Source organism: Cherax quadricarinatus, chromosome 53, assembly GCF_038502225.1.
Source record: "Cherax quadricarinatus isolate ZL_2023a chromosome 53, ASM3850222v1, whole genome shotgun sequence".
Taxonomy (NCBI): domain Eukaryota; kingdom Metazoa; phylum Arthropoda; class Malacostraca; order Decapoda; family Parastacidae; genus Cherax; species Cherax quadricarinatus.
The window spans coordinates 14,659,439-14,678,013 of record NC_091344.1 but is presented as its reverse complement, the minus strand read 5'-3'; the positions used below and the strand labels follow the sequence as shown (position 1 = coordinate 14,678,013).

Here is an 18,575-nt window from a genome sequence, read left to right as displayed (position 1 = left end):
TCATCTGCAAATAGTGTGGGTTTGAGTAATTGCGAAGCATTTGGTAGGTCATTTATGTATAGGAGAAAGAGAAGAGGGCCAAGGACACTTCCCTGTGGGACACCAACTGTAACTGGTTGTGCAGAAGAGTTTGCCCCATTTGTGTACACATATTGGCTTCTGTTGCTGAGGTATGACTTGAGGTAGTTGAGGGAGTGCCCTCTTATCCCAGTGTGACAATTTTATGTGGAGCAAGTCATGGTCAACTGTATCAAAAGCTTTACGTAAGTCAATGAAGACCCCCAGTGGGACTTCTTTTTTCTCTATTGCAGTGTATATATGTTCTAGCATGTGTATAATAGCATCATTAGTATTTTTATTAGGCCTGAATCCAAATTGGCAGGGGTTGAGTATGTTTTGGGAGATGAGGTAGGAGTAGATTCGTTTATGAATTAATTTTTCGAAGATTTTTGAGAGAGGGTGTAAATTGGATATTGGCCTATAGTTATTCAACTCTGTTTGGTCTCCTTCATGGATCGGGGTGACCCTTGCTATTTTGAGAACTGTAGGGAAGGTGGAGGACTCAATGGATTTGTTAAAGTGTTGCAATGATTGGTGATAGCACTTGTGACACTTTTGTATAAGGGTGGTAGGGTATTTAAATCTCCTGCCTTGTTTTTTAGTGTTGATAATAAGGGAGACTTCGTATGGGTTAGTCGGAGCTAGGAACAGTGTGTTAGGGTAGTTGCCAGTGAGGTAGTCATTTGGTGGGGTATCTGAGCTTGGGATTTTATTGGCAAGTTTTTGTCCTATAGTGGAGAAGAAATCATTGAGTCTGTTTGCTGTTTCTGTTGGTGGGAGTTGGGGTTCATCTGATTTTGCTAATTTTATTTCACTATTTCTTGATATCTTTTTTGTTCCTAGAATTTCTGATAGGGTTTTCCAGGTCTTTTTTATATCACCTCATAAGTTGGATAATCTGTTCTCATAATACAATTTTTTTGCCCATCTTATCAGGCTGGTTAGGATTGACGAGTAATGTTTTGTTTGGTCTCTGGTTATGTGACCCATTCTGGGTCTGGATGAGAGTAGTGGTATTAGGGGGCAAGAACTTCACTGTGATGAAATTACACTCCTCAAACAATAGATCTTCCAAGTCTGGAGGATGAGCAGGAGCATTGTCCAGTGCCAGCAGGAACTTGTGGCAATTTATTTTCCAGGAGGTATTTCTTCACACTCGGACCAAACACTTCACTGACCCAGTCAATGAAAATTAGCCTCATGGCCCATGCCTTATTGTTAGCCTTCCACATTACACACAATTCACTCTTCATGGCATTGTTTTTCTTGAACACCCGGGGATTTTCAGAGTGATACACGAGTAAAGGCTTCACTTTGAAATCCCCAATAGCGTTACCAGAGAACAAAAGTTAGCCTATCTCTCACAGGCTTGTGTCCTCGCAGTGCCTTTTCCTCCTGGGTGATGTAGGTCCTCTTTGGTATTTTCTTCCAAAAGAGGCCCATTTTGTCACAAATGAACACTTGTTGGGGGACGAATTCTTCAGCCTCTATGTACTCGTTGAATTCATGCACGAATTCTTCAGCCGCATGCTTGTCTGAACTTGCAGCCTTGCCATGCCTTACAACACTATGCCACTACACTTCTTAACCCTTTCAGGATTTCGGGCGTACTAGTACGGCTTACGTGCCAGGGTCCTTGATGTACTAGTACTCATAAATTCTAGTGCCTTCAAATCTAGTGAGAGAAAGCTGGTAGGCCTACATTTGAAAGAATGGGTCTTTATTTATTTATTAATTTGAACATGATACAGAGTAGTACAAATGAATACAGTTAAGTGCAACATGCCAAAACCCCTATGTGGTGTGTACACAGTGTAAAAAAAATCCTGCAGCACACAGTGCGTAATGAGAAAAAAAAACTGACCGTGTTTTTGGATTAAAACAGCGACTTTGTATTTTCCTATGGTATTTATTATTGTATTCTAGTTTTCCTGGTCTCATTTTATAGAATGGAAGACATATTACACAAATTGAGATGATTTTGACTGGTTTTACAATGAAAAGTACCTTGAAATTGAGCTCAAAGCAGAAATGTTCGATTTTTACCAAAGTTCAAAAGTAAACAAATCACGCTAAGCATCCAATACACGTCAACTGGCGAGTCTAATATTCTTTCACAAGTGCACCGATATTCTTTATACTATTTCTACACTAATGCAGTAGTCTGCGTAACAGTAAATCTTCTATTTTTTGCGAGAATAAAAATTCAAAATGGAAAGCAAAAGAATGTAAGAGGGGCGTGGGGACGTGACTAATGAACAGAGGAAATGTTATTTTAGTGCCAGGAATGTGTTTCTTCTTTATTCTGGACCCTATTTGGAAATTAGCATCTTTTGAAATTTGTGTGAAATTGGCAAAATTGCTAAATTCCGACCACTTTATTGGATAGTTGAAATCGGTAAATAGGTGGTTTCTTGTACTCATTCGATAGAAAAAATGGAGTCCTAGCTAAATAGGTATGATTTTTTGTCGATAAGTACACTGGAACTGGCCGAAAATAGGGCTCAAAGTGGGCAAAATCGCCGATGTGTAAACATCGTTGAGACAGCTAACTTCGCGAGAGCATAATTCCCTAAGTTTTCCATCAAATTTCATACTTTTGGTGTTGTTATGATCAGGAAAAGATCCTCTATCTTCTCACAAGAATTTTTTTTTTTAAATTGGGGGACCTGAGAACAAGTCTCTGAGAGGGTCTGTGGACCCTGAAAGGGTTAAAACTACAGTACCAGGTTGCTACACACCCCAGGTCATTGTACCCTTAATAATTACCCTAACCTAACCCAGGAAGCATTGTCAGGGGTGGAGATTTATCCCATATATAATTGGAAGGTAATTTGGGAGGAATTCCGGCGGCTTCGTATACCAGCCAAGGCACGGGAGGTGGTGTATAGATTTATGATGGGGATCCTGGCGTCTAAGGTAATTTTATGGAAAATGGGTTTTGTTGAGGATGCAACCTGCGTGCATTGTGGTGATGAAGAAACGGCTTTTCACGCAGTGTTTTTTTTGTCCATCCCTAGAAGAGGTAAGGTTGTGGATGCGAGGTGTTTTCGGGATGTTGGGAGGGGGGAGGGTGGCTATGTTAAGGGCGTTACTCCTTGACGTGGATGGGGGTGACACTAGATGTGGCACGACCGTTAAGATATATCATCGTGGACTATTTGTACATGTCCTGGGGAATGTGTGAGGTACGGGGCACTGGTAAGATCAGGACGTTGGCTGCACATTTTTATAGAACAATGTGCAGAAACAGAAGTGTCTATGGTAGTAGGTGGGTTGCATTTTTTCCTGAGGGGTATTGCAGTATGACGGTGGTAAAACTTCATGGATTAATTGGAACAGGATGGCAATGGGCTGGTTGACAGCGATGATCTGGCGTGAAAGTGGACTGAGTAGTAGTAGTATGATAAGGGTGGATGCGCCGGGAGGGGGGGAGGGGAGGATGTTTGGTGTGGATGAGCAATGGCTTCGCCAGTTGCATTAGTTGCAACGTTGGTTGTGTTATTTATCTAAGTTGCAATAATAAACATGTCTGCTTTTGTATGATTAGTTATCCATTATAGTGTTGTAGAGTCTCTATTGAATGGTATGCTTTACATGTATTGTGTTCCACTTAACATACTTCGCTTATGCTTGTTGCCCTGTGCACCTGGGGATGCCTGGGTTTTGTAGAGGACTCTGTTATCACGTGTTAATTAACCTTTGAATTTATGTTGTGAGGATATCTGGCGGTTGTCACTGATTTATGTTATAACAAAGTACTGCTTTATATGCACTATAATTTTGATGGAGTTTTTCCCTCATATATATGAGACCTAAAACAGAGCTGTATTTTTCATTTTATGTTAGGGTGTTTTTGAATCTTGACGAACATTGTAAGTCACTGTGTGCCCTACATGTTGTTAGTTGTACAAGCTTAGGTATAATATACGCGCGTTTCGTGTATATGTAGGAAAGCAAATATGTGAAAGGTGGATAGGGTATAGGGGATGGGACATGGCTATAGTCGGTGGCATGAGTATTTATTGTGGTACTGTTATGTATTTGGTATTGTATTTTACCTGTTAGGACTGTTGGTGTCTTGGCTCCAGTGAGCTTATGTATAGCACTATGTATACACTGTAAAATGTTTTTTGATAAAACATTTAAAATGTTAGGATAGCAGCTGACTTTTTTCACTACTGTAGAGTTGTTATTGTCATTATATATTCTTAGGTTTAAATTAGTTTGGTTAGTTTATAAGTTAAACTGACAATGGTGAAATGTTGTACATTTTGGTGAATTGGGGTAAATAGGTCGGGGGGTAGTTATACTGCTTGCATTTTTGCGGCATGTAATTTTACTGTGTGTATATTGGAATTTGCAGATGGGAAGGGGTAAGAGGATTCTGTATTTTGTCTAATTTGCATTTATATTTTGTTGTAATGGAATTATGTATAATGGCAGTATACATCTATCAGCTGCATGGAGTGTATATATTTCACATTACTGGATATTGCAGTGTTTAAACAATGATGACTGTCGATGATCTGATTCTGTATACTTTTGTTTAATGTATGTTTTTTAAAATAAAATATAAAAATAAATTATTACAACAATCAAAACTAAGTGCTAAACCCACAAAGGTAATACAGCTGCTAAATTAATAAAATGGTCAGATGGGATGAAGTGCGCAGTAGCTGCTACTGGTCCCAAATAACCATTATCGTTAAATCTATTATGTACATTTATTTATTAAAGCTTATTTTGAAGTGACAGAATTAAAGATATCTGTTTAAGTCATATGCATTAAGATAAGGCGAGGAAGAGCAGATATGCCTGCGGCAGATAACTGATCTGCCTCTTACCAGTCCGCCATCAAGCACACCAGACCCGAGACACCACTTAATATTTTAACTTTTTTCCACTATTAAACAAATTCCTGAAACAATACTTACTCCATCATGTTTGCGTTGTACTGCGCGCAGGGCGCGTGAGTTTTGGTCCGTTTAAGCTATCATATTGGCAATGATAACACAGAAGGTATATTATAGTACTCTCTTCTAGTCGACATGTGGGGAAACTGAGAGGTCCAGCCAACATCACTTTCACCAGCCTCACTCGTATTACTCCGCACTGAAAATAAAGATAAAATACATACATTTATAAATTAGTTTTGCTTAATGTAGTATTTTATGACATATTTAAACTCTAAAGGTATTATATGTTAATCATATGAAAAGAAAAGAAAATATAACCGAGAAACTAGTTTGTTGAACGCATTAATATCACTGTTATGACGGTGCTGCGTTTTGGAATGTAATTTGACTTTGGATTATTTATCCCTACAATTATGATTTATTGTTAACTACTGAAGCCCAAGCGGTAAATATTTAATTTACAGAACATAAACATTTTAATTACTCTTCATATGACTACTTACATTTCCAAAAAAATATATAAAAATTTAAATAATAAACAGATAGAGTTATATGCGATCCGAAGTAAAACAAAGTAAGCTTTGCTTGCATCAGCTTATGCAATATAATTTGCTCATGGCTTCGACGTATCGTTAATATATTATCTCACTTTCTGCTAGTTACATCAAGTGAATGAATCTCACCTTAACGTAACCATCGCTCACATTAATTTGCGGACAACATTATTAATTTTTCCATAAGTTTCGAATTTAAAATTAAACTCCGAAATTTTCCGCATTTTACGATCTAAATATTCGAGATTGAAGGGAATATTGAATGGTTATAGTAACTAAGAAGTTATGTATATATTTAGTGAAAAAATATATAAAAATACCCAGGTATAATTGATCGGAGAGAAGTTGAGCTGTGATTGGCCGGCGGGCAGACGTGGGCGGGGCTTACCTCCTCACAACAAATGATGTCATAAAATCCATAGGGTAAAAATAAACGTAAAAAAAAAGCTACAAAAAAGAAATAAAAATCTGCTGCCTTGATGAAGCGAATTTGAAGGCGATATTGAAGGAATACAGGGCTGGAGAAGGTGCTAGGAGGGTGTATGTGTGTTGTGGGAGGGGCCCTTGTGAGTCTGTGCGAGTTTTTCTATGATTTTTTCACATGTCTGGAGACGCCAAGTACATCAGTCTCTACTACAGCCTTGTTCACCAGGGAGCATCTGATTTCTACAAGGAAATCATCAAAGGTAAGCACTATATTCCACTCGGCGTCATAATCTTCTCAATTCGCATACGAATTTTATTCCCTCCACTCGTGGCAACGCGAGATGCCTTCATAATAAAGTTTTATTAGATAAAAGAGGAGAGGACGGGTACCGGGAGGCTTTCTAATGCCTCCATGATTTTCTCATTGCCAGTCTTTGTTTACCTGGGCCTGTCAAGCCTGGGCAGCATCTTTGAAGATGTTCACACAGTCTCTTGGGACAAGTCTTGCAGAGATTACGCGGGGAATGCCGTCCTGGGGTGCATTATGTCGTCTTGTTATCCCAGGCAAGGGAATTTATTGATTCCCTGGGGCAGAAGTAGAGTCCTGCCCACCGTGGCTGTGACAAGTGGCTGGCCTGCCCTGCCCTGCCCACTCCATCCACTCCACTCAGTCCTCACGTGGCTGTTTGAGCTTGTACTCTCTTTACTTTTCTTCTGTTTTCCTAGTTGTATTCACTTATATACTCACATGTACTCACTTGGTTGTACTCGTGTAGTTACAATAACGTATACTTACCTGGTTACCCTCATATGTACTCATCTACATATACTTACCTTCTTATACTCGCTTGTACTCCAAGTTGTACTTGCCAGAGTTTAGTGGTGGGTCCTGGACCCTCTCAGTTACTATATTGATAACCAATGTAGTGTTATGGCCTTCCTGGAAAAACAAGTTTTACCTAACAACGCTACTTAAGGAACTTAACCTAACTTCAGTATAAGAGAGTGACTAAAGCTTAACCTAACTTCAGTAAAACAGATTGACCAAAGCAGCCCATGCTTATAATAAAAGTACTGTAGCAGTAGGCCTGTTGGCCCATTCAAAAGTCATTCTCAAACCCAAAACTTCTCACTCATATTTGTCTAGTAAGTTACCTAGGATTACTCTAAAGAAAAGTCAGTGATTTATTTTTATTGGGGTCCTTATAATACGTATTAGATAGTTAAAATATCATACGTAATTATTAATGTAACCATTAACTGGGTTGGTCACAGGTATGAACATTAATTACAATACAAAGAAATGGAAAAAAAAATAAGCTGGGTAAATCAGATACATGAAAATGAAATGCTTGAGCATTAAAATAAAAAAATGTTGAATATAAAAGTTGCACTAATATTAAAGCTACCCAAGGTGCTCATTCTCATGATTCCACCTGTCAGATGATTCCATTCATCTACAGCTATGTATTATTCACATCATCTGCAAACTTGGACACTTCTGAGTCAATTCCTTCCATCATGTCATTCACATATCAGGCTCTGATCCACCAGGAGGCCTGGTCACAGACCGGGCCGTGGGGGCGTTGACCCCCGGAACTCTCTCCAGGTAAACTCCAGGTAAACATATACCAAAAATAGCACTGGTCATAGGACTGACCCCTGTGGAACCCCATTCATCACAGGTGCCCACTGTGATACCTCATCACGTACCATGACTCATTGTTGCCTCCCTGTCAGGTATTCTCTGATCCATTGCAGTGCCCTTCCTGTTATACACGCCTGATTCTCCAGTTTCTGCACTTATCTCTTGTGAGGAACTGTGTCAAAGGCCTTCCTGCAGTTCAGGCAAATGCAATCAACCCACCTCTCTCTCTCTCGTGTCTTACTTCTGTTACTTTGTCATAAAACTCCAGAAGGTTTGTGACACAGGATTTGCCTTCCATGAATCCGTGCTGGTTGTCGTTTATAATCTTGTTCCGTTCCAGGTGCTCCACCACTCTCCTCCTGATAATCTTCTCTGTGACTTCACATACTACATACATCAGAGACACTGGTCTGTAGTTTAGTGCCTCATTTCTGTCTCCTTAAAAATGGGGACTACATTTGCCATCTTCCATACCTCAGGTAGTTGCCCAGTTTCAAGGGATATGTTGAAGATTGTGGGTAGTGGCATGCACAGCATATCTGCTCCTTTTCTAAGGACCCACGGGGAGATGTTGTCCGGTCCCATCGCCTTTGAGGTATCTAGGTCACTTAGCAGCTTCTGCACCTCCTCTTTCGTTGTGTGTATGTCATCCAACACTTGTTGGTATATTCCTTGTTGGTGTTCCCCTCTGTGCTGTCTTCCCAGAGCCCTTCCTATCTCTACTGTAAATACTTTCTTGAATCTCGTGTTGAGCTCAACACGAGGAGAGTGAGTGTGTGTGTGAGTGTACTCACCTAGTTGAGGTTGCGGGGTCGAGTCCGAGCTCCTGGTGAGTGAGAGTGTGTGAGTGAGTGTGTGAGTGAGTGTGTGAGTGTGTGAGTGAGTGTGTGAGTGTTTGAGTGTGTGAGTGTGTGTGTGAGTGAGTGAGTGAGTGTGTGAGAGAGTGTGTGAATGTGTGTGTGTGTGAGTGTGTGTGTGTGAGTGTGTGTGTGTGTGAGTGTGTGTGTGTGTGTGTGTGTGTGTGTGTGTGTGTGTGTGTGTGTGTGTGTGTGTGTGTGAGCGTGTGTGTGAGCGAGCGTGTGTGTGAGCGAGCGTGTGTGTGAGCGAGCGTGTGTGTGAGCGAGCGTGTGTGTGAGCGAGCGTGTGTGTGAGCGAGCGTGTGTGTGAGCGAGCGTGTGTGTGAGCGAGCGTGTGTGTGAGCGAGCGTGTGTGTGAGCGAGCGTGTGTGTGAGCGAGCGTGTGTGTGACCGAGCGTGTGTGTGAGCGAGCGTGTGTGTGTGTGTGTGTGTGTGTGTGTGTGTGTGTGTGTGTGTGTGTGTGTGTGTGTGAGTGAGTGTGTGTGTACTCACCTATTTGTACTCACCTATTTGTGGTTGCAGGGGTCGAGTCCTAGCTCCTGGCCCCGCCTCTTCACCGGTTGCTACTAGGCCCTCTCTCTCCCCGCTCCACGAGCTTTATCAAACCTCGTCTTAAAACTGTGTATGGTTCCTGCCTCCACTACGTCATTTTCTAGGCTATTCCACTGCCTTACAACTCTATGACTGAAGAAATACTTCCTACTATCTCTCTGACTCATTTGTGTCTTCAACTTCCAATTGTGGCCTCTTGTTTCTGTGTCCCCTCCCTGGAACATCCTGTCCTTGTCCACCTTGTCTATTCCACGCAGTATTTTATATGTCGTTATCATGTCTCCCCTGACCCTCCTGTCCTCCAGTGTCGTCAGGCCGATTTCCCTTAATCTTTCTTCATAGGACATTCCCCTTAGCTCTGGAACTAACCTTGTTGCAAACCTTTGTACTTTCTCTAGTTTCTTGACGTGCTTTATCAAGTGCGGGTTCCAAACAGGTGCTGCATACTCCAGTATGGGCCTGACATACACGGTGTACAGTGTCTTGAATGATTCCTTACTAAGGTGTCGGAATGCTGTTCTCAGGTTTGCCAGGCGCCCATATGCTGCAGCAGTTATCTGATTGATGTGTGTGTGTGTGTGTGTGTGTGTGTGTGTGTGTGTGTGTGTGTGTGTGTGTGTGTGTATACATGTACTCGCCTAATTGTGGTTGCAGGGGTCGACACTCGGCTCCTGACCCTGCCTCTTCACTGAACGCTACTAGGTCCTCTCTCTTCCTGCTCCATGAGCTTTATCATACCTCGTCTTAAAGCTATGTATGGTTCCTGCCTCCACTACATCACTCGCCAGACTGTTCCACTTCTTGACTATATGACTGAAGAAATACTTCCTAACATCCCTTTGACTCATCTGAATCTTCAACTTCCAAGTGTGACCCCTTGTTTCTGTGTCTCCTCTCTGGAACATCCTCTCTCTGTCCACCTTGTCTATTCCACGCAGTATTTTGTATGTCATTATCATGTCTCCCCTAACCCTCCTGTCCTCCAATGTCGTCAGGCCGATTTCCTTTAACCTTTCTTCGCAGGACATTTCCCTTAGCTCTGGAACTAACCTTGTTACAAAACTTTGCACTTTCTCTAATTTCTTGATGTGCTTGACACTGTGTGGGTTCCAAACTGGTGCTGCATACTCCAGTATGGGCCTGACGTACACGTTGTACAGTGTCTTGCAAGATTCCTTACTTAGGTATCAGAATGCTAGTGTCAGGTTTGCCAGGCACCCATATGCTGCAGCAGTTCTCTGGTTGATGTGTGCTTCTGGAGATGTGCTTGGTGTGTGTGTGTGTGTGTGTTTGTGTGTGTGTTTGTGTGTGTGTGTGTGTGTGTGTGTGTGTGTGTGTGTGTGTGTGTGTGTGTGTGTGTGTGTGTGTGTGCATGCGTGCGTGTGTGTGTGTGCGTGCGTGCACACGTATGTGTACTCGCGTAGTTGTGGTTGTGGGGGTCAAGTCACAGCTCCTTGCTCTACCTCTTCAACTGGCCGTTACCTGGTCACTCTTCCCGCTCCATGAGCTTTAGCATACCTCTTCTTAAAGCTATGTATGGATCCTGCCTCCACTACATCACTACCCAGGCTATTCCACTTTCTGACAACTCTTTGACTGAAGAAATACTTCCTAACATCCCTGTGGTTCATCTGAGTCTTCAACTTCCAACTGTGACCCCTTGTTGCTGTGTCCCATCTCTGGAACATCCTGTCCCTGTCCACCTTGTCTATACCTTTCAGTATTTTATGTCGTTATTATATCCCCCTATATCTCCTGTTTTCCAGTGTCATCAGGTCGATTTCCCTTAACCTTCTCATAGGACATACCCCTTAGCTCCGGGACTAGTCTTGTTGCAAACCTTTGCACTTTCTCTAGTTTCCTTACATGCTTGGTTAGGTGAGGGTTCCAGACTGGCACTGCATATTCCAATATGGGCCTAACATACACAGTGTACAGGGTCCTGCATGACTCCTTATTTAGATATTGGAATGCTGTTTTTTGGTTTGCCAGGTGCCCGTATGCTGCAGCAGTTATTTGGTTCATGTGCACCTCAGGAGATGTGCCCAATGTTATATTCACACCAAGATCCTTTTCCTTGAGTGAGGTTTGTAGGCTCTGGCCCCCTAGACTGTACTCCATCTGTGGTCTTCTTTGCTCTTCCCCAGTCTTCATGATTTTGCATTTGGTGGGGTTGAACTCCAGGAGCCATTTGTTGGACTAGGCCTGCAGTCTGTCCAGATCCCTCTGTAGTTCTGCCTGATCTTTGTCCGATTGAGTTATTCTCATCAGCTTCACATTATCTGCAAACAGGGACACTTCAGAGTCTATTCCTTCCGTCATGCAGTTCACAAATACCAGAAACAGCACCGGTCCTAGAACTGAACCCTGTGGCACCCTGCTCATTACAGGCGCCCACTCTGACACCTCTTCACGTACCATGACTCGCTGTTGTCTTCCTGACAGGTATTCCCTGATCCATTGTAGTGCCTTCCCTGTTATCCCTGCCTGGTCCTCCAGCTTCCGCACTAATCTCTTCTGTGGAACTATTTCAAACACCTTCTTACAGTCCAAGAAAATGCAGTCTACCCACCCCCCTCTCTCTTGTCTTACTGCCATCAGCCTGTCATAGAACTCCAGTAGGTTTGTGATGCAGGATTTCCTGTCCCTGAAACCATGCTTGCTGTCGTTAATAAGCTCATTCCTTTCCAGGTGCTCCACCACTTCTGATAATTTTCTCCATGACCTTGCATACTATACACGTCATTGACACTGGTCTTTTGTTTAATGCTTCATGTCTGTCTCCTTTTTTAAAAATTGGGACTACATTTACTGTGTTCCATACTTCCAGTAGTCGTCCTGTTTCAATAGATGTGTTGAAGATAGTTGTTAGTGGTACAAAAAGCACCTCTGCTCCGGCCCTATCACCTTTGAGGTATGTAGCTCACTTAACAGCCTCTTCACTTCTTCCTCGGTTGAATGTATTGTGTCCAACACTTGGTGGTGTACCCCACCTCTCTGCCTTTCTGGAGGCCCTTCTGTCCCCTCTGTTAACACATCTTTGAATCTCATGTTGAGCTCCTCACATACTTCACGGTTGTTTTTTGTGACCTCCCCTCCTTCCTTCCTCAGCCTGATTACCTGGTCTTTGACTGTTGTTTTCCTCCTGATGTGGCTGTACAACAGCTTTGGGTCAGATTTGGCTTTTGCTGCTATGTCATTCTCATATTGCCTTTGGGCCTCCCATCTTACCTGTGCATATTCATCTCTGGCTCTACGACTAGTCTCCTCATTCTCCTGGGTCCTTTGCCTTCTTTACTTCTTCCATTCCCTAGCACACTTGGTTTTGGCTTCCCTGCACCTTTGGGTGAACCACAGGCTCATCCTGGCTTTTTCATTATTCCTGTTACTCTTGGGTACAAACCTCTCCTCAGCTTCCTTGTACGTTGTTGTCACATATTCCATCATCTCGTCTACTGACTTCCCTGCCAGTTCTCTGTCCCACTGAACCCCGTTCAGGAAGTTTTTCATGCTTGCGTAGTCCCCTTTCTTGTAGTGTGTACTCACCTATTTGTGGTTGCAGGGGTCGAGACGTGTGTGTGTGTGTGTTTGTGTGTGTGTGTCTGTACTCTCCTAATTGTGGCTGCAGGGGTCGAGACTCAGCTCCTGGCCCCGCCTCTTCACTGATCGCTACTGGGTCCTCTCTCTCTGCTTCCTGAGCTTTGTCATACCTCTTCTTAAAACTATGTATGGTTCCTGCCTCCACTACTTCACTTGCTAGGCTATTCCACTTGCTGACAACTCTATGACTGAAGAAATACTTCCTAACGTCCCTGTGACTCGTCTGAGTCTTCAGCTTCCAGTTGTGACCCCTTGTCCCTGTGTCCCCTCTCTGGAACATCCTATCTCTGTCCACCTTGTCTATTCCCCGCAGTATCTTGTATGTCGTTATCATGTCTCCCCTGACCCTTCTGTCCTCCAGTGTCGTCAGTCCGATTTCCCTTAACCTTTCCTCGTACGACATTCCCTTGAGCTCTGGGACTAGCCTTGTTGCAAACCTTTGTACTTTCTCTAACTTCTTGACGTGCTTGACCAGGTGTGGGTTCCAGACTGGTGCTGCATACTCCAGTATGGGCCTAACATACACAGTGTACAGTGTCTTGAACGATTCCTTATTAAGGTATCGGAACGCTATTCTCAGGTTTGCCAGGCGCCCGTATGCTGCAGCAGTTATTTGGTTGATGTGTGCCTCCGGTGATGTGCTCGGTGTTATGGTCACCCCAAGGTCTTTCTCCCTGAGTGAGGTCTGTAGTCTTTGTCCACCTAGCCTATACTCTGTCTGCGGTCTTCTTTGCCCCTCCCCAATCTTCATGACTTTGCATTTGGCTGGATTGAATTCGAGAAGCTAGTTACTGGACCACATGTCCAGCCTGTCCAGGTCTCTTTGCATTCCTGCCTCATCCTCGTCCGATTTAATTCTTCTCATCAACTTCACATCATCTGCGAATAGGGACACTTCAGAGTCTATTCCTTCCATCATGTCGTTCACATATATCAAAAATAGCACTGGTCCTAGAACTGACCCCTGTGGGACCCCGCTCATAACAGGCGCCCACTGTGATACCTCTTCACGTACCATGACTCTTTGCTGCCTCCCTGTCAGGTATTCCCTTATCCATTGCAGTGCCCTCCCTTTTACATGCGCCTGATCCTCCAGCTTCTGCACTAATCTCTTGTGGGGAACTGTGTCAAAGGCCTTCCTGCAGTCTAGGAAAACACAATCTACCCACCCCTCTCTCTCGTGTCTTACTTCTGTTACCTTGTCATAAAACTCCAGGAGGTTTGTGATACAGGATTTGCCTTCCATGAACCCATGCTGGTTTTCATTTATAATCTTGTTCCTTTCCAGGTGTTCGACCACTCTCCTCCTGATAATCTTCTCCATGACTTTGCACACAATACATGTCAGAGACACAGGTCTGTAGTTTAGTGCCTCGTTTCTGTTTCCTTTCTTAAATATGGGGACTACATTAGCTGTCTTCCATTTCTCAGGTAGTTGCCCAGTTTCAAGGGATGTGTTGAAGATTGTGGTTAGAGGCACGCACAGCATCTCTGCTCCTTCTCTAAGGACCCATGGGGAGATGTTGTCCAGTCCCATCGCCTTTGAGGTGTCAAGGTCACTTAAGAGCTTCTTCACCTCCTCCTCAGTTGTTCGTATGTCATCCAACACTTGTTGGTACATTCCCTCTTGATGTTCCCTTCTGTGCTGTCTTCCCACAGCCCTTCCTGTCTCTACTGTAAAAACTTCCTTAAATCTCCTGTTCAGCTCCTCGCATACCTCCTGATCATTTCTTGTGAGTTCTCCACCTTCTGTCCTTAATCTGATCACCTGGTCTTTGACTGTTGTCTTCCTCCTGATGTGGCTATACAACAGTTTCGGGTCAGTCTTGATTCTCGATACTATGTCATTTTCATACTGTCGCTGGGCCTCCCTCCTTACCTGTGCATACTCATTCCTGGCTCTGCGACTGATCTCCCTATTTTCGTGTGTTCTCTGCCTTCTGTACTTTTTCCATTCTCTATTGCACTTTGTTTTTGCCTCCTTACACCATCGGGTAAACCAAGGGCTCGTTCAGGTCTTCCCATTGTTACTGTTGCCCTTGGGAATAAACTTTTCCACTGCCTCCTTGCATTTTGTTGTTACATATTCCATCATTTCATTTACTGGCTTTCCTGCCAGTTCTCTGTCCCACTGGACCTCCTGCAGGAAGTTCTTCAACCCTATGTAGTCCCCTCTTTTATAGTCAGGCTTTTCCCATTCAACTCCTGTTATTCTCTCCACTTGCAGTTCTACTATGTATTCAAAGCACAGAACCACGTGGTCGCTAGCTCCTAGGGGACTCTCATACTTGATGTCCTCAATGTCTGAGCTGCCAGGGTGTTTCTGTGTCTGTGTATTTGTTTGTCCAGTATAATATATACTGTACTATAATGTATGTACGTGCTAGTATACAAAACTGACAAGTAGATGAAAACACACGTTCAACACTTCACCAACTTTATTGAGATGTTTCACCAACCAATGGCTTCATCAGTTAAATACAGAGAATAATTATGAGAGACAATGGAAGACATGAAGCAGTAGTTAGTAATTTAAAGCGATCAGTGCCTCAGCCTTTATAGGTGTTCAGTCCCTCAGCCTTGATGAAGCTGAAGTACGTACAATGGAACCTCATGTTCGTTTGCCCTGGTTTTCGTCAAATTCGGTTTTCGACGACTTTTTCCGTCAAAATTTTGTTCCAGTTTTCATTCACCTCGGTTTTCGTTGAGTTGACAGTGGTCTGCTGTACCGAACGTGTCTGCGTGCCTGCGCCCACACGAAGCATCCCACGCATTCTGAGTCTGGCTTTGTTTCTCGCCGAGTGAGCATTACCCTGTGCGTTCATCCGAAACATTTCATAATAATCCATTTTTTTTTGTGCTTCTTTATTGAGTGTGACTACTAAATAAGCCACCACGAGCCCAAAAAAAGTTCTGAGTGCCAGCCCTTTGATAAAGAAGGCGAGAAACATGATAGAATTCAAGAAAGAACTCGTTGCAAAGTACGAAAGTGGAATAAGTTGCAACGTTTTGTGGAAAAATATAACTACCACCCTCTACCTTTGTAGAGGGTGATTGTGGTAGAGGGTGGTAGTGATTGTGGTAGAGGGTGGTAGTGATTGTGGTAGAGGGTGGTAGTGATTGTAGTAGAGGGTGGTAGTGATTGTGGTAGAGGGTGGTAGTGATTGTGGTAGAGGGTGGTAGTGATTGTGGTAGAGGTTGGTAGTGATGGTGGTAGAGGGTGGTAGTGATGGTGGTAGAGATAACCTCTCCTCCCTCTCCCCTCCTTGCTGTCTTCCATACGCCAACAAGAGTCTTCAAGAAAGGCAAAAGTGATGTTAAATGTTCATTTATCCATTCCATTAGTCCTTCATATTTATTTCTCATTGTTTTCTGTTTGTAAAACTATAGTTATTCTCCATAAAATGTATTTTTTGTTAATACTTTTGGGTGTCTTGAACAGATTAATTGAATTTACATTATTTTTTATGGGAAATACATATTGCTTCAGTTTTTGTCAGACTTTCTGGAACGAATTAATGACGAAAACTGAGGTTCCACTGTAGTTGCCCAAGTGTGGAGACGTATATATTGGAGACAGTTCATAATAATAATAATAATATTTTATTTCAGCATGATACATGCTTGTACAAAGAAATGTAATAGTTGGGTATACATGCCAAAAGGCCCTTTGTATGCAAGGCATTTCAGGCAAACTTAAAACTAACTTAAGATTAATAAGGCAATAACAGTACGTATGATCATCAGGCGAGTTACAATGAATACAAGAGAATTGAATATTCTATTAGGTTGTGCTATATGGCTTTAATAAGTTTTGTAGAGAAGAATTGCAATTTTGTCTATTAACCTTAGATGGACACAATGGAGTGATTGACATTTGAGATTAATAACATTTGAGGAGAAGCAGGCTGGAGACAGCACCACAGGTATTAGTAGAAGTAGTTCATAAATAACAAAAAAAGGCACAATACCGTGACTGGAATGATACACAAATAACCCTCACGTAGTTCATGCCAGTGGGTTAGAAAGGCATTGTAGAATAATGCTCTGCAGACTACCAGTAACACAATTGTAATCAACTCGGGAAATAGACAGGATTCAGACCCATGGCATGCTAGTCCTAAAATTAAAAAAAACAGTACTCTAACCACTACAGTATTTATTAATGTTTTAATTTATACATATATTATTCTACACGAATACGTAAAAAAATGATAGACACAAGCAGCAACTGGAAATAACCAGACAGCATTTTGTCTGCATAGCATGCTTTTTCATTAGAATTATGTTCAGGGAAAATGTTATCTAAATAGTTTGCAATTGCTGCTTTTGTCTATCTGCCATTTACAGTTCTTCAGTATTCCCACACCATACATGTATATGGTTAGCTCTAGGAGCTAGTCAGTTATTGCAAGTCACATCCTAGGGAAGGACCCTGACAGTTTTCTTTGGCTCCTTTGGTTTATTAGCCCTCCTTGGTTAATCCAAATAAAGTTGTCTGTATTCCATGAATGCTTGAAAAGTGACCTATAACTACGTAAGAGGCCCAGGAAAATACAGGGCTTCTTTATTAAAAAGCCAGTCGTTAGAGTAGGTGGCTTTGCAACATTGTAATAAAGTGCTTCTAAATGTTGATGAATCAGAATGTTAAATGTGTAGTCACAGTACTAGAAACAAGTATCTCTTTGATATATCACATGCTCAACTCAACCTATTTAGGAGCTTCATGCAAATAAAGAACCCTAAAATCAGAAACTCCCTACCAAAATATTCCTATCTGCCATCTGCTTCAAAACTGTTTTTTAAAAGCATCTTAATTCAGTGTAAATTCTTCTGTGGTTCACTTCATCTTTCATAGACCCATCTGCTGACATGTCTGCTCCCGAATATCTAAATACAGTGGTACCTCGAATTTTCGCCATAATTCGTTCCAGAAGGCTGTTCGAGTGCCGATACCAAACGAATTTGTTCCTGAAAGGAATAATGTAAATTAGATTAGTCTGTTTCAGACCCCCCAAAAATACACTTAAAAAAGGACTTGCAAAAATACACTTACATAATTGTTCAAGTTGGGAGCTGTTCAAAACTTGACGTACCACTATATTTATAAATAAGAAATGCATGTATTGTATAAAAACATAATAAAACATAATAGAGAATGTAAAGAAATAAACTCTTTTTATAAAGTGTACGTATTTACATTGGAGAACAGATGCTGGCAGAGGTGGAGGGTGGAAAAGATAGACAGAAAGGCTTATGCTGCCAGTGGCCCTATAAACCCCCAACAACACAGATGGGCAGAGGAGATTGGAAGAGTTAGTTTCATTTCATGCTTTTTCTATCACTTAATTGGTTAACTTACTTGCTACACTCTTAATGCTACATTTTATTGCTGAACTTAATTGCTACAATTTGTTTTTTTATTTTTTCCACTTCACTTTTCACTGATTTTTTCCTTTTTCTCCACGCTTTCCTCACTTTCATCATAGAAGTAGTACTATGCTGGTACTGCCTTGCCAACTCCACTACCCACACACCTCGCTCGTATTTTTCTATGATTTCATGCTTTAATTCAATGGACATCATCCTCTTCTTCTCAGCACTGTCCTTTGCATTTACTTTCTTCGGACCCATGGTTAGAAAAAAGAAATTTCAATCAATCAATCAAGTTTATTCTCTATAAAGATTACAATGTGGGGTTTACATATTTTGGATATTGTGTGGTTTACCTGTTATAAAATACTAATTACAGAGGGGGCCACTATGACACCTAGCATGGCTAGGCATTTTGGGCAGACTTAGATTAATTCTTAACTCTAAATTATTACAGATTATGGAGTAAGTTGGTATTAAGGCTAAGTGACTACATTATAGTTTGTGAATTTAGCAATGTGAATGCTTTTGTTTTGGTACAATACATAGTTTCTATATTGGAGTATCACAGGCAAACTTATGACTA

The 18,575-nt window shown here is 42.0% G+C and overlaps 2 protein-coding genes across 5 annotated transcripts in view; one reads left to right on the top strand and one right to left on the bottom strand.

Annotated features, from left to right (window-relative positions):
- Positions 1–6,555, bottom strand: part of LOC128692323 (cyclic AMP-dependent transcription factor ATF-4-like) — a 54,109-nt gene extending 47,554 nt beyond the window's left edge. Inside the window, exons 1-2 of the mRNA XM_070096353.1 lie at positions 6,402–6,555; positions 4,998–5,175 (exon numbers count right to left, since the gene is read on the bottom strand). The gene's annotated coding sequence lies outside the window, so the exon portion shown is untranslated. The remainder of the gene's footprint in view (positions 1–4,997; positions 5,176–6,401) is intronic.
- LOC128692322 (uncharacterized) overlaps positions 5,897–18,575 on the top strand; it is a 28,646-nt gene continuing 15,967 nt past the window's right edge. For 2 of the 4 annotated variants that reach the window (XM_053781417.2, XM_053781415.2), the window contains exon 1: positions 5,897–6,219. In XM_053781417.2, the coding sequence (XP_053637392.1) occupies positions 6,135–6,219 (85 nt within the window). In that variant the 5' untranslated portion in view covers positions 5,897–6,134. Of the gene's footprint in view, positions 6,220–6,397; positions 6,524–18,575 lie in introns of those variants that run through there. The other 2 variants (XM_053781416.2, XM_053781414.2) reach the window with 1 other exon arrangement.